Source organism: Lichenostomus cassidix, chromosome Z (assembly GCF_008360975.1).
Source record: "Lichenostomus cassidix isolate B80296 chromosome Z, HeHo_3.0, whole genome shotgun sequence".
Lineage (NCBI taxonomy): Eukaryota > Metazoa > Chordata > Aves > Passeriformes > Meliphagidae > Lichenostomus > Lichenostomus cassidix.
In genome coordinates this window covers 810,233-832,222 of record NC_139511.1, presented here as the reverse complement: position 1 = coordinate 832,222, position 21,990 = coordinate 810,233, and the positions used below count along the sequence as shown (strand labels likewise).

The following is a 21,990-nucleotide window of genomic DNA, read 5'->3' as shown; positions in this document are numbered from 1 at the left end:
TTGTCAGACAGATCACATCAATGTGGTCAGGATTTTATCTCCAGCTTTCCAACCACTACTGGTTGATTCTTTCCATTATAAGATATTTTCTCTCGAGATGTTTTGCTTCATTGAAACCAAACTTATGACCAAAACAGTCTAGAACTTTTTAAAGTTCTTTCATTTGCAAATAGGATGGGGAAGCCTTGCCTATGATTATCAGATTCAGCCAAACCAAAGCATTTCTAGTTTTTGAATGTTTACATGCTAACTCTTAGAGTAATGTTAATTAAGAAATCGGTCATTAGCAGGAAAATTTGTTTTAGTGAGTAATCTCCACAGGACAGCAGTGCTGGAATTGCCAGGGGCACTCAAATTTATGGTTTTCTTTTTTAAAGCAATGTAATCTGCTTCTTCTAATATAATGAGAAAAAAATGAAAAAAGATGGGAACCACAAGAAAAGTGGAGAATTCATCTCTTTTCCTAGTGAAGGTCATTATCTCAGTGGTACTGAGATTCCAGTGTGATGAGCAATATATACAAAAAAATAGGTAAAATATTGCACATAAACATGTACATGTACTTAACTTTTATGGAGAAATGTTAACCTAAGAATTATACAAACAACAAAGTACTCAGCAACTGATTCTAAGTATAACTTAAAAATAACTAAATAACTCTGAATACATGCATATTATATCTATCTTTACTATGGGTGTTATATATGAATATTTATCTGTTTATACTACAGGACACTTCGATCCACAGGTAGCTATTTATGGTTCTAGATGTATGTGCATCACATCTTTCTACATAATTTTTCACCAGTTTTTTGACCTCTAGTTGAAATTTACATATCACAGAAGGAATACAGTTGGTCAGAGAAGAATCATTCCATTTTCCAGCAGGCACATTTCAATCTGACAGTGGTTTAGTTGTTCATGAGAAGGTCACACACCTCTAATATATTTCAGAGTACAGCAGCCTAAAGAATCGTGGGTATTACTCAGATCAGGAATCATTGGCCAGAAGAAAAGAGAGTGCAGCAGAGACAGGAGAATACAAGAAGAAAAAATGTAACTATGCTAAGGTGCCTTTTAAAAGTAGAAACAGTGGATTTACTGTCCATGGTTTATACAGAGAATATATTTTTCAAGATCTGACATGAGCTCAGTGAAAGCCCAGAAGTTTTTCCTTTTCTTTAACTCTTTCTCTGTGAGAGGAAACATTCTGCATCTAAACAATGTGGGGAACACTGAACAATCCAGACAAGTACCATGGAGCTAAAACATGGGAACCAGATTTATATTTGAGTATGCCAATGAGAAGGACTACAGAGGGACAGGAGGGAGGGAAGAAAGAGGCAGGAGGGGAGAGACATCTACTGAAAGACTGTTTGCAAGGAATCTGCAATATTTTTAAGTTGGTGGGGATTGCCTTACAATTTTCATCTATCTGTTTTCATGCCAAAAAGAAAACAGGTGATTATTTCAATGGCATCAGCTGTGTGAGTCTAAATCTTGTGCACAGCAGATCAAAGAGTTCAGTGAAGTTACTCCACTGCTACAGTATTTAATTTTGAAGCATAAAAATACACTTCACCTACCACACAAAATTGTGTTGAGCAAAATCTGTATAAATTCACATGCAACAAAACATTGACACAGGTGGAAGGCATAGATAAATGATATTATAAATGGCTTTCAGGAAAACTTATCCCAGAGCTTGAGGTAAGTCTGGCTTACTTAAAGAAACAAGCAGAGGACAACAGCATTGTCTCCCAGCCAGTTGCAAGGGCAGAGATCGGTGTTTTGTGCAGAATGTTAGCTCTGATAGTGCAGAACAGTGTGTGCCTGTCAGTGCTGCAGGTGATGCCTGGTGATTTTTGTCCTTTCTTTTTATACCCTTTTATACATTTTTATACCCTTTCCCTCTCCTTGTACCCTTCACAAACACTCCTTGTGCCTTAGCCCCACACATTTATAACTCTTGGAGTCTGATATTTAGCTTAGTTTGGGGTTATCCAGGGGGGCTCATAGAAAGGATTTTTCTATCTATTTTTTTATTCCGATGAAATGGAAAAAAATGGAATTGGCCAACCCATGTGTGCTAAAACTACTTTCATATAACTGAAATAATCTTTGCCTGGACAACCCTCTGTATCCAGGTGTCCTCCCCAGTCCTCACATGCTATCAGTAATTCCCTCTGGCAATCCTCCTGCTGGACACCCAGCACAGCTCCGTGGGTTTGACCACGAGAAGGAGCTGCAGTGGATAATCTCACAGCTGGAGTCAAGCAGGCATCAGGCACAGATCATGACCTGTATTTTGAAAATTGAAGCCTCTCCCCAGGCCTCATGGTAACTCTGTAACTCACTGGCACTGTCTGGCAGCCAGAGATTTCCGAGAGAACTATTCCAGCTGAGATCTTCAAAGAAACCAGTGGGAAGAAGCCCTCGACTGTCACTCAGAGCTGGGCAGACTGGAGAGGCCAGGTGTGAAAGGTTTCTCCCTGGACAAGCTCCACTTCAATCTGCTTGCCACAGCAGCAAAAGCTTCATTTTGTAACACAAGTGTTTAGATAGAAGACAAGGAAATATTTTAAATAAACAAGGCTGCAAGACCTCGCTCAGATAATGGAAGTCATACTGAGACTTTCCCCCCCTGGACCCCTTTTGCCTTCCTATTGTTCCACTTCTGCAGGAGCCAGTGGGAGTTTTATCCTCATGAGCCCTCTCTCCATCAAGGCTCCTGCTCCCAGTGATCCTGTGCCCTGTCATTTGTGTGCTCACTGTTTACAAAGCGACAATCCTCTGCTTCTCTCAATCATATCCCAAAAATGAAACATAAACATGAACATTCTGCTGTTATTTAGGGCTAAAAGAAAACTTTGCTGTCTTGCAGGTGTCTGAACGAAAGACAAAGAGGAGTGATACAGAATGAAAAGAACAAAAATGGAAACAAAACCATCTGGAATACCTAAAGGTACCTTTCATACTGCTCTGGCTGATGAGCAGTACAGGTCTGACTACTCTTGCTCAGGGCAGTAAAAACAAGAAAGTATGTGTCACATCACCTGGGGATGGTTTGTTCCCAAACTTCTGTCTGTTCCTCAAGAGCTCCTGGGGACATTCATTAGTTCCTTGTGGCCTTCACAAAGGGCTGCAGATCTGGCCCTGCCAGCTGTACATTGACTTGAAATTTAAGTGAGGCTTCTGCAGTGTATGACCCAAGTTTTAAATGTATCCTATTTCTAAGCATTGTTTAGCATGATTTCAAGACAACAAAACTCTATTTATTCTCACTGAGTAGGCTGATTTGTTAATTTTAATGATTTTCTTTTCTGGTTACAGACAATTTTACATATTAAATGCTGTCCATGCTCATATAAATTAAAATAAAAGAGCAGCAATGCTAAACCATCCCCAAGTGTGGTTTTGACACAGCTGCAATTCAGTGGAAGCTAATTGATTCCAAACCCCAGCCAAGGATTTTCTGAAGCCAAGTGAGCAAACACAAGGCTCTGAACCATTTGTTTGGGTTACTCCTGCAGCCCTCAGTTCATGCACTAATCCTGCCCTGTGTTCTTACATGCAGGCTGGGAGAGCCAAAGGGCTCCAGAGGGAGGCATGGAGGGTAGGGAATAGTGAAGGGGGATGATGCATGTCAGAGCCCTCGAGCAGATGGCTCTGTGTGAGTCTTGCACCAGTGCACAAGACATTGGGAAAACAATTTAGGCAGACTTGCCACTGGTGAATCAGAGAGCACCAAGACAGAGTTGGTGATGCTGCAGAATTATTCACGAGTTGCAGCACTAGAGCACATCTGTAGCACCACCTCACACCTGCCAGGGAAATAAAGACCCACTTTACACATCTATTGTCTTTGATTCTCTTTGCAGCCAGTGACGAGAAAATGGTGTTTTGCCTGATAAAAGTGTGCATGGTTGGTCACCTTTACCAGAGGTTTAGGCTGGTGATGACCACAAAGACGTTGGGACATTGTGAGGAGAACAGTCTCTGGACAGGGAGAAATTGCCCATTTGGAGCTGGGAGTTTTTGCAGCAAAAGCAAGTTCAAAGCAGAGAGAAAATGTATCAAAATTGTGTATTTATCTTTGCATACATCTGCTTATTTTCACTTATTGTGTAAGTTGGGGGTTTTGGGTTTTTTTTAGAATAAAACCTGCCCTAATTTTGAGAAAAAAATCTGCCCTTGGCTGCTCATGAAGATGGAGGATGTCTCAGCCAAGGTTGCTGAGTGGCCAGAGAACAATGTAAATACCTTAAAACGTATAAAAGGTTTTGGCAGGTCTGTTCTTCTTAGAGAATTTCAGTGCTTATATTGTTTTGTCATTTTGGAAACTGAATAAGCATTTCCTCACCAGACACTGGCGGCTCAGGATTTGCAGTTTGTGTTGTTACTGTAAAATAAGCTTGGAGCTACTGCTCTCCCAGGACTCTACATCTTTACTGCCAGCATTTCACATTGTTTGGCCAGACAGTAATTCCTCACTTCTCCTTCTTTAAAGCAGTCCTGTCCCATATTTTTTGGCAGCAACTACTCAGCCTTTTCTGGTTTGCTTAGGTCTGCTGTCCTTTCTATCTCCCTAGTCTCACAAGTAAACAAGACAAAGAGCTGATTACATGCTCTGCTGCTGTAGCATTTCTTACTTTCCCTGCCAAAGCCCTTGCATTTTAAAATTTTTGCTATACTGGAATAATAACAGACTAGGAGAGCTAAAGAATTAAAATCTGACACCTTTGCCACAGAAAAAAATAAATGGCACTGAGAGACCAGGGAGTCCAGGTAACACTTTCCACTTTGAAAATGCACAGTGAACTACTACTCATTATCCTTGTCTTCTTCCTATTTTTAAAAGATACCAACTGTGAACACTATGCAAAAGTAAGTGCAAAAGTATTCAATGAAACTACTTGCAGATATTGCTTAATGTAGATAAAAGTTCCCACATTTCCACAATCACATAAATTAACATTTTTTAAATTATGGTTGAGTTTCATATTAAATAACTGCTATGACATGAGTTGCCCCCCTGTGCAGTAGAGGGGCACAGAGGGGCAACTGAAGTCATAGCAGTGATTTAATTTGAACTGGAACACAGTAAGCACCTGCAGTAACACAAAACTGTAATAACAGTCTGCTGCCACTCCTCTTACAGCTCAAGATTTGTTTGATTCTGACTTTAGTTTAACAGGTAGTCAAACAAAACTTGGTGTACATAGGCTGACTGCAGTAACTTGAAATGATTAATCACTCCTGTGATACCAAGAAAGATTTTAGTAATCTCTTCTAGGCTGTTCAGCTTTCCAAACATGACCAATTTTCCCACTTACATATCTCTTACTGAGTTAATTCTCTAGCAAACTTAACCTCTATGAAAATTAAACTCTTTAATGGGAAAAAGGGAATTGGTTTCACATAAGAGAGTTTGACAGTGCTGCAGTTAGCTTTTAAGATGAAGTATCCTTTATTAGGAGCATGTAGTGACAAAGCAGTCTGTAAGTGCCATGCCAAGGACCATCTGCACAAGGTGCACAAAAATATCTCACTTGCTTCCAAAGAGCCCTCACTCTTCCTTCCTTCCTTCGCTCCGTCCCTCCATCCCACGCGCAATTCACAACAAATAAATAAATAAATAAACTTCTGCGTCAGTACACGAGTATTTCAGCACACTCAGTGTAGCTGAGCCAGGCTGCCTGCAGCACCAGCACGGAAGCACAGGTCACAGTGTGTTTGAGGGGCAGTACCTGTGAGTGTTTGGAGACCCAGTGGCGCAGGACGTTGAGGACGCGGTTGGTGGCAGCCCTGCGGATGATGAACTCCTTGTCACACGTGCGCTCCGAGTTGTTGAACCCTGCACAGAAACAAACCCACGCTGCAGTCAGGGGGTGTGGGGGAAAACAAAATGCAATGGGAGTGACCTCGGTAAACTGAGTATTCCTGTGCTATGAAAGGAAAGGCACCTGACAGGGAAATAGGAACATCTGGACCCAAGGAATTCTGCAGCATCAGCCTTGCCCATCGCAACACAGACACCTCCTGAGGTCACCACTCAGCTTTAGAAAAGTGAACAGTAGTTGTCTGTGTCATCAAGTTTCAAGGCCTCCCTTCAGCATGGAAGAAATAAAATAAAATGTATAAAGAAAAAGTGAATAAAAAAAAATTTAAAAGAAAGAAGGAAATTGGGGTTTTTTCTCAGTATGGAAGACATTTACAGCAAGAAAAAGGATCAGACCAGGATCAGGCCAGTAATCACACCCATTGGGAAAGTCAGCATGATTTAGAAAAGGTAAACAAGTAAATTTCAGAACTAGTAAAGTGCAAGGGGAAGAAAGTAATTTTAACACGGAGGAGAAAAAGATGAGTATAAGAAATCTTCCTTCTGAAGAGCAGTATTGTACAGGCTCTACTAATCAATACTGTTCAAATAAACTCTTTGGTTTTACCACTGGGACAGTGACAAGAAAATGGGAAGATGTATGGAAAACACATTTATAGACCCAGCTGCCTGAAAAATACAATTTTCCAGATGCAGCATTTCCCCACTCATCTCCTGTGGACTTTTTTTTTTTTTTTTGGTCAGCCATATTTACTTATAAAGAAATTGTTCCAAAAATAAACAAGAAACTTTTTGCCGGCATTCATATTATTGCTTCCCTTCTCAGTCTGCTGCAGCTTTATCATAAATAAAATCTGTATGCTAAAATTATGATTACATTATTTTAGTAATAATGAAATCATTGCATTAAACCCCTGAATGTCTTTTAAAATTGGTAACTCTGAAAACATAGTTGAGCAGTTTGCATTTTTCTAAGTTCCTGTTAGATCTGCTCTGGCACTGTGCTGCTCTCCATTGCACTTGGTGCAGAGTCCAGGAACAGCTGGAAACATCCTCCCACATGACCAGTACTTTGTTATTTTTTTTGGCATGAAAGCTGCTCAAAAGCCCATGTTTATTATAAATAGCAAAGACAGATTAAACTTCTATTTATTCTGTGATAAACCCATTGGAGGTATTCTAGAGGCTTGTATTAGTTTTGCTCTATTCTTATAACAGACAATCCAGAAAGTCCAAATTGCTGCTCTGTATTTTTGGCAAGATAATCAAAACAGGAAGTGTTTAACTGCAGTCTTACATTTTTACTGCAGGTTCCACTCCACCCCCAAATGCATTTTCTACACTTACACTTCATAGGCATTTTTAAACTATGGAGTATTACACTGTGGATGGCATCTAAGATTCAGTATCAAAGGAAGTTTAATATTGAAACATTGTAAGCAGTTTCAGTGCCCATGAAACGAAAAATAAAGACAACCTCTGAGGCTTTTCTCAGCAAAAGGTAACACAGGCAACATTTTGTGTGTTAATTTTCTATGCCTTTCACAGTTAACCTACTGCAGAAGCAATTAGGAATGCACATTATAAACTGTTCAATTAGCCACCTAATTGCAGCAATGAAAGTCACAATGAAAATTATATATTAAAGCAGCAAAGTCTTTATCAAGGTAACATTAAGGAAAAAAAGTTTCAGTAAGCTGCAAGGAAAAGAGACAGAAACCTACAGAGACAGTTTCCAGCAAGCAAAAAAAAAAAAAACCCATAAAAAGAGGGAAGGAAAAAATTAAAGCCTCCAGAGATCACTTCAGCAAAGCTGTATGGTCCTCAGAATTTCATCAGTTTTTAAGCAGTAATTAGCTTGTTGCAGAGAATGAGCAACACGTTCACCCAGATCCATGTTCTCAGTGCTTAGTGCTGATGTGTTGAACCAATAAATGGAGATCTGCAGTTGTGTCAGAGAAGATCTGAGGTGAACACAGCTGCATCTCCTGTCAGCAGTTGTGCAGAGCCACAAGGTTCCCCCTGAGCCTGCTTTTCTCCAGGCTGAGCTCCTTTCCCAGCTCCCTCCACACCTTTATAAACCTGACTCTGCACACTGACAATAACAAGTAATTTAATTAGGACTCTGGATGGACCTGCCCACATCCAGACCAGACGGTGAAATAACCTGAAACTCTCCATGGTAAATTTCTGTTTCTCTCCTGAAGGAAGCAATCTTTCCACATCAGAAATACCAGCAGTATTTCTAATCATTAATCATCTAAGTGGGCAGCTGCTTCAGTGAGTGCTACTTTCAAGTAATGTTTTTCACCATTATCTGTTGAAATTAATATGTACTGGTTCCACAAATAGTATCTTCACATAATGGTGATGCAGAACTTTTACCACAGGCTGTCAAACACAAAGTTAACCTGACAGCATTGCTAGTTTCACTGAATTACTTCTTTCAATATTATTTAATCACTCTGTTCATGTACTTGTCTTCAGATTATGTTATGCAAAAAATCCAGTCTCACCTTCACATTTTCTTTTGTGCACTTCAATAAAAACCTGATTTTTTTATAGCTTCCTCTATCACCAAAGATTAAAAATACAGGTGCTGAATAGACATAAATCTCCATATTAAACACTTTAATAAAAAGCTACTATTTTTATAACTTCCACTATCACTAAAGATTAAAAAAAAAGTGCTGTATAGACATAAATCTGCAGATGAAATTATAACAGTACCTTGTACATAGCTCTTGTTACATGCAAGGCCAGAGCAGGTCTCAGTGGGAGGTGTCATTATCTATTCCATTCATGAGCACAAATCCCCAGGAAATCAAAGCCTGCAGCTGGCAGGTGTCAATGATTCCACCTCTGGAATTGCTGCACTCGGGGCCAGATCTCAATGTCTCATCAATGTCAGAGTGAGACAGAGAGCAGATCCTCCCTCTAGCAAAGTCCTCTCCTGCTTCTCCTTGTTCTGCTGGGCTAACCTGGCTCTGCACCAGTTTACAGTTCTGCACCTTGAAAATCCACCTCGCCCAAGATAAGCACTTGTATTATGTTCTGCACCAAATACTTTAAAGAAATTAAACAAGCACATTTGCTTTTCTATCTCAAATAAGATGCCAACAACTCTTACTCCAGCTACAGCTACTGTGTTCTCTGAATTTGTACTTCTGCATCCAGCAGAAGGTGTCCCTGGCCACGGCAGGGGGCTGGAAAGAGACGTCTTTAGGGTTCCTTACCAGCCAAACCATTCTAAGATTGGTCTAAGATTAATAAAACAGCACGTGATTCCTGACCACAGTAATTGACTTGTCCACAAGTTTTGATGGCATAATAATAACATCCACTTTTAAGGGTTTATCTGCACAATGAGAGATCTGTACACAAGAACTAGTGTAAGCTGTTCAGAGTCATGAAGAGTGATTGCACGTTTCTCATGTCTCTCTCAGCAAAAAACTTCATTTCAGAAGCAGATCTGATGTGCCAATTTCAATGAACTACCCTGGAGTCATTCACTGAAGGTCTGTGAGCACCCAGCAATGGGAGAAAATTGCAGTCCAGCCTTTGGGAATGTCCCAGCAAATCCCACAGAGTCCAAGGGAGGAGGAAGTGGAACATTCAGGGCACCACAAATAACCAAATCTGATGAATGCACTCGAGAGTTGTAGGGCAGTTACACCACTCAGCCTGGTTTGAATCCTGACACCCTAGGCTTAGCAAATACCAGTGCTACTTTCTGACCTGGATAAAGAACAAATACAAGCCCCAGGCTTGGGGCACAGCAGTTTTCATCCACAGATTAAAACTGAAAAAGCCTCTCCAATAAAGGCAGCACAAAAGAAAAGCCTTCCCAATACACAAGAAGCCCCCCAAGAGGGATTTCATTTTTTTACCTTGACATACCTCAAAAAGTTTGGACGCGTGTTTATAGATTCCTATCCTTTGGTCATACATTCTCAAGCAAGTAAATGGGTTTCACACATTTTCACAGAAATGTGTCAGAAAGTGAGTATTTTGATGTTGCTAAGAAATATAAACTGCCAGTTATTCTGCCCTCCTTTCCATTTCTTTATTTATGGCATTGGGCTGTCATACACAGGCCAGCCAAAGAATGGCAGAGCTGGAAAAGAAAACTGCATTGTGATAAAAAGAAGGATGAAGATGATGACATCCCATTCACTGTGTAAAGTACAGCATATTTTCTCAATAGTACAGTCCTTCCTTTCTTATTCTAAGATCATTATTGAATGATCTTAGAAATTTTTCTCAACCTAAACCATTCTGTGGGTTTTTATATGAGCAATCTGAGGCTTGAGAGCAGCAGCTGTAACATTTACAGTTTTTTGGCTATCTCAGTTTATAAGAGAGGAATATCTAATCATTCACAATTCCAGTCTTAGGGTTTGTTTCACAGAGGGTTACAAACTCATTCAGCATCAGAAGTGACTGTTAAAAACCAGGAGCAATTCAGAGCCCAACGCATTTCAGGCATTTAATTTCACTTTCACTGGTCCTTGGGACATATGAAATCATTTTGTTCTAAGAAACATGCCACTGAAAATCCCTGTTGTAACCACCCACGTCAGAAATAATTCCAGTATGTATTTGATTCTTCTGCCTAAAGCCTCTGCCACACATACAATCTAACTATCAAATCAAGTCAGGGGATTATGGTCTTAGTAAGGTAAATCCCAGGGATTCACATGGACCAGCTGATCTACAATAGTGTAACACAGATAGAGACCTAGTGACTGCGTTTAATTTCTGCAAAATATTTAAGGGAAAGGTTGGTAAACTATTTTTACATGACCCTTGATTTAGAAAGGCTTTTTCTAATCAGAGAAATTTAAAGAACACAGCACTGAGATAAAGCAGTCATGTCAAGATTATGCAGTAAACTTGGAGTAAATCCAGAAGTCTAAAAATACACCAGTCCAGCAAAACAATTTTAGTTTAATGGATGGGAGAGAAAGGTGAGTGGCTAAAGAAGACTTTCAAGATCAAGATACTGTTATATCTCCTCACAATAACAATAAGGTTGCTCTGAGAATTATCATAACCTATGAGACTATATGTTTAAAACATGACTACCTCAAAGAACAAAAATATTTCTTTAAGCTCCAAGAAATATCCAAATTTGAAGATTAGTCCTTCAAAAGTCCTTAAAAACAGGGTTGCTGCTATATCTATAATTAGCACACACTCTTGAGATTTCTGGGTTTTAAATGGAAATATTCTCTCAGGAGAGCACATCAGTCTCACTCTTGAAAAGGAAATCTTTAAAAATTGCTAAACACTGAAAACATACTTGCAGTTACAAGTTACACAACTTACTATTAAAAATCAGTTATGTGTCCTAAAGTAAAAAAACCCAAAAATGTGTGCATTTTTTAAGGTAAAATTTCAGGTAAAATGCAAGAACAACCTGTTCTTTTCTTCTTTCAGCACCAGCACAGAGAGAAAACAAGGGGTTATAAGCTAAATCCAGTTCTGAATTTTGGTACACCTGCATACATCTTCAAAATCACATTTGTTTGCACACAAGAAGTGTTTGTGTGTGCATCCATGGGTAGACTCACAAGCCCAATTTTTCTGGTGAAGTCTTAGACAAAGCCACCCAAATCTTGTGCCTTTGTTTATAGATGTGTCTCTAGGAAGGAACAGATCGTGAATTTCAAAGGCTGTTGCTGCCAATTGTGTTCTCAGATTTCAGAATGCCATGACAAATGTGCAATGTGACAGCAGACTTTTTTCATTTGAGTTACATAAAAAACTATAGGGAACAACAGACAAAGAAGAAAAGCCTTTTTGAACAACCCTTAGCAACTATATTGGTGAATCTTTAGTACACCTTAGACTTCTTTTTTACTGCAGTAATATTGGAATTATCTGCTATGAATAGTGACAAGAATAGCAACACTCCAGCTGATATTTCTTTGAATTTATACATTTGCCTGTGCTCCTGCTACATCTCTTATCTTTCAGATATGAGGTGAGCAGATAATCAGATGAGCAGATAAGCAATTTTTACCAATTGATGTTTTTCTGCATTTCAAATAATCCCTAGCTCTTGATTTCCTTAATGACACTTCATCTACACTTGTAACTTGCTCTATCATCAGTATGGAAAGGAGTATAGCAGATATTTATTGCATAATGCTCACAGTCTTTTCAAGAACTATTCAAAGGAAGCTTTCAGATACTTAAAATGCTCGGCGTGCCACAAGGAAAAAGTTAAAATACAGCCTGTAACAATGTACAGATAAAAAGAGAAAACCACATAAAATGGCTTTTGGAATTTTTACCGTTAGTTTGTTGGGGCTTTTTAAGTTAAAGGAAGTAGTTTGTGAGATTATTCATATTTTTATAATGGCAGTAGGAATAAAGGTTAAATGGAAAGGAGGCGTTAATTGCAAGGAGCCAAATGTATCATTTTACAGACCATCTGTGAACAGAGAGTTGACTGTCATGCAAAACAGAAACTGGCAGGATGCACACCAGTCACCAAAAAATCTCTGAACAAAATGTCCATCTCACAAGCATCTTCCAGACCATTTAGGACTGGGTCATAATGGAAGCTTAAACAAGTATTAATTATGCAAGTAGCATAATTTGGCACAAAAGGAATAAAATGAAAGAAAAAAAGGCTTAAAAATCCTCCCCAAACGTCTCTCCCCACACCACTGCGGCTGCTTAGGACTAAGTGCAGTAGGTCAGGAAACCAGTGCTTCACAGCCCTATAACTCAGGAGATGTCCAGGGAAAATACTTTTTTTTTGAGTAGCCAGCTCCTCTACAAACTAGAATAAGATAGTAATTCCAAATAAAGGAATACATAAGGAAAAGCAGGACATCCTACATTTCTGCTACACTGCAGGGAGATAATAATATCATTTTCTATTATTTCTTAACTTCCAGAGCAGGGATCACATGAGAGAAAACTTTAATTTTCAAGCCATTTTCAAAGAAAACTGCAAGTAACATTTAACTGTTTTGCCAGTTATCTTAAATTGCTTAGCAACCATTTTTGTTAAGTTTTTGAATGAGCAGCCTGGAACAGGGATCCCATTTCTCCCCCACCAGGGCATGGCCATCAGCCCCTGATGACCCCATGCTGGGCACAGCCCTGGTCACTGCTTTGGTAACAACCCCTGGGCAGCTCCTGAAAACCCCGCAGTCTCAGGAAGGGACACTGGTTGGGTCTATAACAGTATTTTCTTGTCACACAACAATTTTTGCTGCAGAACAGCGTCAGCTGTGGAGTAACTCAATGAACAGTTCCCACACAGAGTTTTTTAATTGAGATGGGAACTTCAAGGAAGTTCAATGTGCAGACCTCAGAGCTTCTCAAACCTCCAGGAATCTGCAGAAATGGGTCAGGGAATCTCATTAAAATGTGTCCCCAAGAGGGAACAAGTGCTCACTTCCCAGCTCCTGGCTGGAGCCAGTAGTTACTCAAAAATGACAAGGAAAAAGACTTGCTTGTCCTGTGTAAAGGACCTGGGGAAGTTAACAAATCCTATACCAGCTCTTTATTTTCCTGGAACTAAACATCTTAAAACCCTGACAAAAAGGGGGCACTGGGAGGGTCAGAACACAAGCAGGATTGATAAGCAGGACATGATTTGATGGCATCCTGTCTCGGACAGAAGATGAGAAAACTCAGTCCAAAAAACCCCCAAAACTCAGTCCTGGAGTTTCACATGGAAACCCGTGTGCTGACGAAGAACAGATATAATTACAATCTTCTTCCAAGTGCTTAGATATAGTATCATCTTAATCTTTAATTAGAATATCACCATCAAAATTGCTTTCTTTCATGTCTGGATTCAGAAGGAGGAAGTTCCACAAAGCTTTCCCAGTACAGGAATGAGCTGTTATGGCCCAGAAAATTACTGGAGTGCAGAATTGCTATAATAAACAATGTTTATGGCATCATGCTGAATATCAAGTAGAAAATTACACACATTTTCTGGTTTTGCTTCAGACACGGATACTTTTACACAAATTCAGAAAGAAATATACATCTTTCCAAAGGTCAGTGTGCAGCCACTGATGCAATTTGAGGCATTTAGCACAGCACAGGAGTGCATTACCCAGCCAGCCACATAATGTAGAATCCAGCTCAAAATCACATCAGATATTGTTTGCTCGCCTTTCACGTAACACAGCAAGGAAATCTATCTCTGCCTGCCCTCTCACAATGGAAAAAAGAAAGCAAATATTTCCCTTACAAGCCTGGCTTAATTCTAATATTTGCCAAATCCCAAACCAACTCAGCTGCCTACACCAGAATGTCCATCTCAGGAAACATAGTAGTGTAATGCCACTTTATTATTCCTGTGCTCAGAATCAGGAAAACTCTCCCTGAACAGGACAGCTGACACCCCTGAATGCAGAACTCTATATAAGTCTGTGTGTGCAAGACGGTGACAGCCGAGGAAACTCCGCATCTGTTTAAAGCACAGTGTGTGCCTGTGCAGAGTTTTCCATCGCAGGGACCAGCAGGATCCCGCTGGGAGTGCCTGCCTGCACTGCTGTTCGTGGTGCCCCTCCAAGCCACATCACGGAGCTGGAGGCTGAGTGCACCTGGCAGCAGCAGGAGCAGCCAGCCTGTCCCCTCCCAGCACCGCCGTGCACACGGGGCCTGAGCTCCCTGCCATCACTTGGCACAGGCTCTGTCATTCCATTACTCCAATTAGAGCCTCTGCCAGAACAAACAAAACAAAAATATTGTCACTCTGGGAACTGGCAAGTTGTTCAAACGACTGCGGAAGAGCTCCACTGGTCACAACCCAAAATAAGCCAAGCAGCTCTCCCTGAAAACTTAGTGAAACTTTCTCATGATAATTTTGAAGCTTTAAAAGAAACAGCCTTAATCAGGCTGTGCCTGATTTATCAGAATGGAAAGACCCACACAAGACCCACTGTGGATCTCTGTGAAACGTGAATTACTACTTCTGGCTCATCTACATGCCTCTAATATTGCGCGAGTAATCAAGCAGGGCCAAAGTGTGTCAGACTGAGAGCTCACAGGACTCATCTGGCTCAACTTCAGTGCTTATATAGCTTTCTAGAGATTTGTCATTCTGCAAACCACAGCTGTAATTTACAAAGGTCCATTTCTATTTGCTGTTGCTGCTACAGTTGGGTTATGTTACAGCTGACAAACTCCTACAGCACCTCGGAGGAGATGAGAACTTTCCGTGTTCCTTCCAGTGGCTCCCGAAGTTGACACTTTCTCTAAAGTATTTCCACACTGTTTATCTTCAACCACATTCAGTTGTTCTAAAAGTGAGGTTTGGCAGCTCTGTGTCCCAGAAGGCACTGAAAGGGCCTACAGTGTTTCACCCCAGGCAGTGATCAAGAATACAGTACTAGCCAGAAATCAGACATTTACATTGCAAAAGGAATACACAGCTCCCTTTGCACATCTCCTTTCACTAATGCATCAGTTATGCACATAGCTATTGCACTAAAAATCAGTGGAAAGTAGTGTGTAACTAAGGTTTTTTACAAAGTTTTAGATTCAGAAAGGAACTCAATGCCTTCACAGACAGCGACATGAAGGCAGACCCATCAACCCAGAACCCACAGGCTGCATTAAATGCCTTGTCAAAGGGCAAAACAGGCAGTGGGAGCACATGGCAGCAGCACCACGAGGTACCTGTGAGTGCCCAGGTGTACTGAATTGCTCTGAAGGACAATACCACTTGCATTTAGCACCTGCAGACAATGAATGGAGCGGGTTTTGCTCTGACTTCAGTGAGAATCTGCTGGAGCTGCAAAGGCCTAGTCACTTCTGCAGGCAGACTGTGAGAGATATGCAAAAGCAGAGAATGCCAGAAAATGGTCTGGTCAACAGTCAGATCAGTTTTGCTAGCCTAAAGCTGAGAGTAATTTAGATGAAGATTGCTTCTTTATGAAAAGAGAAGCAGGTAAATAACTCAAGCCAAAGGTAATTTAGCACCAGAGATGTGTGCAGTCAGTTAATTGAAAGGGATAGTATATGTGCAATTCATTTTTGTGTAAAAGTTTCAAAGCTTCAAGCTGTCATTTTAATTGCTCCTTTAAATCACTAAAATTAGAGAGATTAAACCTATCTGTCCTCCTAGCTAGCACAGGGCAGATTTTCCTACGTGTAAATCATTATTTGTCAGAGATACTCCCCCAAAAGACTCTTTTCTCCCCAGCTCCTTTCTCACTCTCTCCTCTCCCTCTCACATGTGCTTTAAAAAACAAATGCTGGTACTAAGGCAGCCAGGCCCTCCTGCCAAGCACAGCTCCCATCCCACTCCCATCCTCTCTCTCCCATAATGTCACCTTGTTCTGCTGAGAAATGGGACATTCTCCGCAGCGTGGTCGGCAGGCTGGAGGAGAAAGGCAGCTTTGAAGCACGCTGGAAATACAATGTACCCAGCTAAAATCGGGTGGCAGAGCTGTTGAAACAAAGCTGCTGTGTTCTTTAGGGAACAGCTCGTTTGTTTGGGTGGAAGTATTTGCTTCTTGTCTAATATTAATTGTACTTGTCAGGAGATCTTTGGTCTCCAGCTTCAGTTGAGGAAGAAAAATGGTTCTCCTAGATCTTTTAACCTATCTGCTACTAATACTAAAGAAAAAATACCCAAGATCAGTTTGGATCTTGAATTCAACTTTTCGTCAAAACAATCTCCTTGAAGCCCATGTTCAGTCAAACCATTTCAAAAGAGAAGTATTGATTTTAGAATCAACTAGTCTTCTTCAAGTTGCATTAGACATTGTTAGGAAAGAAGAAATCTGTACATTTGATAAGCTTATGTAAGTACTTTTTACTTAATTCATTGTTAAAAAATGGTATTATTTTGCTAACTTGGCTTCATCCATTCAACTATTTAGAGATTCTAAGTAGAACTCCAATCTCTTCAAGCCATAGAAAGTACCTTCATACCCTGGGAGTGTTAACAAGTAGCCTGCAGAGAAAGCAGTTTTGGTAACTGAACACCAAAAGGTGTTTTTTCTTTAAAAATCAGGGCATGATACCTTACTGATCCTGGCGCTGTGCACTGATTCTATGCACAACAGATGTAAATGAAAAGTTAATGAGAAAAAAAAGAGGCAATACCATGTAAAAAAAATTATACAAAAACAAAACAGGGAAATTTGCAAGTTCTAGAAGCCACAGGTGGAAGAAATAACTCTCCATGCAAATTGTTTCTATCTAGTGCCAGGGTTTGTGTGGGTGCTGTGTAGATTATACTGCTGTTGCTTAACTCCTGTAACATCTGTAGGATTTCTGCAGCAAGACTCCAAACGATTGGTGAGTATTTTGGCAGGAGGTTGCTCTCCCACGTTTCCAGTCTCGCTGCTTGTTTTGACACTGGCTGTGTGACAGACAGAGAGAGGAGGAATTCACTCCTCAGGAGATGGGGCTCTCTGCAGCTGCAGCTCCACTCCAGGACTATCCATGGCAAAGCTAAAACAAGGCATTAGCAGCATACCTGCTAGGATGATACCATTCTTATCAAAACATTTTTAGGGACTTTTCCGTGTTATAAGCCAGACATGGCAGCAGATCTAGAGAACTTCTGTGTGGATTTTGTCACTGACTAAAGAAGAAATCAAGAACCAGTTTTATACAGTTGTATAAACAGAGGGAGAAGAAACTGCTGAAGGCTATATTAGAATCCGTTAGTACTCTTATACTATTTTTATAAATTGGGAAAGGAATGAAGGTGTGCAACAGCCTATTAATGGGGACAGAGACTTCAGCTGCAGCAAGGCATGGGCCATCCAGCTGTCCCTCCCATCCCTCAGAAGAGAAAGGACATGTAAAAGACAGAACATACTCTATTTATCCCTGCTGTGCATATTATCATCCATGCAGGCCCCAAGCTGTGCACCTGGAGTGCCTTATTTAACTTTCTGTACTTTCACTTCATGTTTCTTTTTATCTTTATCACACTGTTAAAATAAACAACTAATATGCAAATTTTCTGGAAGAGCACAGACAAAAATATGTTTAAGATATGTAGAGATTAATATTTAACCAGGCAGATGAATAAACAATTGATAAAGTAGTACAGCTTGGCATCATCAGAGCAGCTAACTGTAAAAGAAGTGAAAATAATAGCAATAAAATCAGTAATTTAAAAACACTGCTGAAGGGCATGAGAACCTGAACCATCCTGATTTAGAGAAAGGATTCATAGACAGTTCAGGACCACCAGAGGCAGTGCTTCCCTGGGTGCTCATCCAAGGAGAGGCAAAGCCAAAATACACCAAGTGAGAGCTGTCCAGGGCTTTGCATACTTATCAGTTTATAAAGTTATCGTTGCACGGGGACACCAATGATAAAATTCTATGGCCAGCACTCTCCACAGAACACAATTGTACATCCTTCATGGCTGGCTCTGAGAAAATGTGTGATCACAAGGCCTTGCTGTGAGTCTGCTACCCTGTTGACTCAGTGCATCCCAGTCAGAACCAGGAGATGGGAAGTGGGGAAGAGCTAAGGCATCACACCCCAGAAAAACAAAGTAAAACAACCAGCACTAAACACCCCAAAGATCCCCACAATAAAATAAATAATACAATAAACTAATACATAAAATTTAAGAAACAACACTAAAGCACAAAATGGCCAGAAGGCTTCAGGGAACAGTGAGAACAGAAGACACACAGGTGATTTGTACCTCCTAATGTTCCCCCACGATCTCCAGCTGATTTCAGCTCTTGGTCCTGTTCTGCTTTGCCAGTCTAGGAACCTCAAATGACTCATGCTTGCTGGTAACTTTCCACTCTGGAAACTGGGTAAGGCTGTTCCCCTCACAATGTCCCTCAGCAGAACCTCAGTGAGCCTCTACTGATTGCACGAGGAGTCCCAAACTCCTGTTCCTTTTAAAATTTGGCCCCAAGAAAACCATCTGATGTATCCTACATCTTGCACCAGAAAAGGCAGCAAACCATAGAATTATAAAATCGTTAGGGCTGGAAAAGATCTCTGAAACCACTGAGTTGAGCCCTTTACCCACACCGCCTTGCTCACCCCTCCCTGACATCCATCCTTTTACAGAAAGTTCTCATCAACCCTCCAGCCCTCTCTCCTCTAACCTTCACATGCACAGAAGCCATTTCATACCTCAAGTCATCCTTGATTGCAAACTCTCAGCCCTTTCCAGCTCTCACTTTCTCACCTCACCCTTCAATATGTGTGCAAATTCTGCATTTGTACTGTGGTACCATCATACTCCTCCCTGTTCCTTTCCATATAATTCCTGATGTTTGCTTTACCTTTCTGGCTCCTGGAGAGCACCGAGATAATTTCAGGAAATGACCTGTTCTCATCCTCAAATCTCAGTCCTGAGCCAGTCCTCTCAGGTGCAGAGCTCAGATTGTTTTGCCTCATGTGCATCACTTGGTATTAATCAACACTGGATTTCATCTGCCACTCTGCTCACACTCCATGTAGGAGTATTGTAAATGGCACACATCACAGTGTCTGCGGCAGGAGAGCCAAGGAGTGACTTAACAAAAACAAAAAAATGCCAGAAATCTCATTCACTGCCCAAGACTGATTCACTGATTGGTCATGTCCACCCTAGAAAATGAATGAGACAGGAGACTACGGGGAAGAAGAAGGGCATTATTTTAAAAAATCTCACCATCATGATAACACAAACATGGGAAGTAAATAAAATTATTTGATTTACCCAAATTTGACTTTCTTGACTCTGCAACTTTAGTACTATCTCTAGCACAAATAATTGCACCAAGTTCCAAAACAGGTGATTCCATAGTTTAACGTCTGGTTTGTAGCCTTCCATTTTTATACTCATTACAGGTGGACACTGCATTATTCTAAGTCAGTCTCCTGAGACTCAAAACCACACATTTTCTTGTGCTGCACAACCTTCTGGTTTTTACATCACTCAGGAAAATGACCTTTAATGAAGAGCTAGCTTGAACAGCAACACAAAAAGGAGCTTAGGAGTGTTAGGACTGCTGTTTTGCCCTTTTAACATTCCCAAGCTTTGACATTCCTTCCAATGACTGCATAATTGAGGATCATATTTTCTCTCATACTTCAGAATTATGAATATTGGAAAGCAGTGACTGTAACAATACAGAAGCAGTATTTTTTAATTGACTTAGTTCCTAGTGGGAAAACCCAGTATTTTTTATTCTTACTTTGCATTCTAAACAATTTCTCAACATACTGGGTTAATTCATAAAGCAAACTGAAATTAATTCATTAAACAAATTGTTTCAGTGATTCCACACAGCATCTGACTCCAAAGGCAGAGAATATTCATCACTCAAATAAAAATTGCTAAACAGAAGTTTGTGACAGGTTCATCACAAAGTGTGATCACATAGAGGACAAGTACGGAGCCAGCAGGGTGTAGGAAAGGCAGGTCCAGCCTGATCTCCTTCTGTGGCCAGAAGCTGGGGATGAGGGGAACAGGATGTGTCACCTGGACTGCCACGGCAGGAAAAGCCTCCCTGGGACAAGGACTGGCTGGTGGTCAGGCCCAGGGACTGTGGGAATGGTGCTGCAACCAGCTGGGGTCTGGTCACCAGTGGTGTTTTTAGGGGTCAGTGTTGGGCCAGTCCTGGTCAGCACCCTTCAGTGGTGATCTGGACTAGGGGATTGAGTGCTCTGTCTGTAAGTTCATGGATGACACCAAGCTGGGTGGGAGTGTGGATCTGCTGGAGGGCAGGAGGGCTCTGGACAGGCTGGATCCATGGACCAAGGCCAACAGTGGGGGACTGAGGGCCAACAAGGGCAAGTGCCAGGTCCTGCAATTTGCCCTCAACAACCCTTGCAGCTCCAGGCTGGAGCAGAAGGGCTGCAAAGCTGGGAAAGGCCCTCAGGGTGCTGGTGACAGTAGCTGGACATGAGCCCAGGAGTGTCCAGGTGGGCAAGAAGCTGATGGCTCCTGGGCTGTGTCAGGAATAGCATGGACAGCAGGACCAGGGCAGTGACTGTCCTGTTCTGGGCCCCCAGTTCAGGAGGGACACTGAGGGGACGGAGAGTGTCCAGAGAAGGAACGGAGCTGGGGAAGGGCCTGGAGCACCAGAAGAGGCTGAGGGAGCTGGGAAAGGAGCTCAGCCTGCAGAAAAGGAGGCTCAGAGGGACCTTGTGGCTCTGCACAACTCCCTGACAGGAGGGGACAGCTGGGGGGTCAGGCTGTGCTCCAGGGAACAGGGACAGCAGGAGAGGGAACAGCCTCAGGCTGGGCCAGGGGAGGCTCAGCAGGACAGCAGCAGGAATTTCTCCATGGAAAGGGTGCTCAGGCCTTGGCAGGAGCTGCCCAGGGAGGTTTGCAGTCCCCATCCCTGCAGGTGTCCAGGGAATTGCTGGCTGTGGCACTCAGTGCTCTGGGCTGGGGACAAGGTGGCCATTGGGCACAGGCTGATTGGCTGGGAGGGATTTTCCAGCCTAAACAATTCTCTGATAAAGTTCTAGCACTGAATATCACTGCTCTGTAATCTAAAGACCATGGGAAGTACACAAGACTAAGAGGAACACTGATCCATGCTCATGCAGAAATTATTTTCTCCTGATGCCTTGTCACCCCTCAATGACCACATCTTAAGACAGAGTAGATACAAAATCCACTGAGATCCATGGAGATTTGCTGTCATTCACAGAATTTCATGGTGATTTTGAGACTGGGGTCTTCAAAGCAGTTTCTTGATATTCCAATGGAAAAAAAGGCAAGTGTGAGTTTATAGCTGGATTATGCTTGGTCACACATAATCAAAATGAACTGTGGGTTTGAGCAAGTCAAGCCAAAGTGAAATTGATTTTGTAGACATAAAAAAGTTGGGGTTTACTTGCTACATGACCTATGAGAGGACTCTGTTAGTGGAAGATATTGATATGTCAAAGGGTATACAGAAAGGTAAGCAGCACACTCAAAACAACACAAGTATTTCATGTTGCACTAAATACCTTCAGTCAGTAGCTGCTTTCCATTTGCAATTAGTAAAACTGCATACCACCTTTGGACATAGAAAACCTAACTTAAAAAAATAAAATCCTAAATTGTAAGTGAATTTAAAAAAAAAAAAAAAAACAAGAAAAATATTATCTGGATGCTTAGCAGATCACATACATGTCAAATATTAATCTTTCAGTAATAGGCTGGATTAGAAATATTAAGAAAT

The 21,990-nt window shown here is 41.2% G+C and overlaps 1 protein-coding gene across 4 annotated transcripts in view; it reads right to left on the bottom strand.

The window, feature by feature from the left end:
* The window catches only part of RASGRF2 (Ras protein specific guanine nucleotide releasing factor 2), a 112,473-nt gene that overhangs the window by 18,659 nt on the left and 71,824 nt on the right, over positions 1–21,990 (bottom strand). For all 4 annotated transcript variants that reach the window (XM_085043576.1, XM_085043578.1, XM_085043579.1 and 1 more), the window contains exon 18: positions 5,751–5,857. In XM_085043576.1, the coding sequence (XP_084899702.1) occupies positions 5,751–5,857 (107 nt within the window). The remainder of the gene's footprint in view (positions 1–5,750; positions 5,858–21,990) is intronic.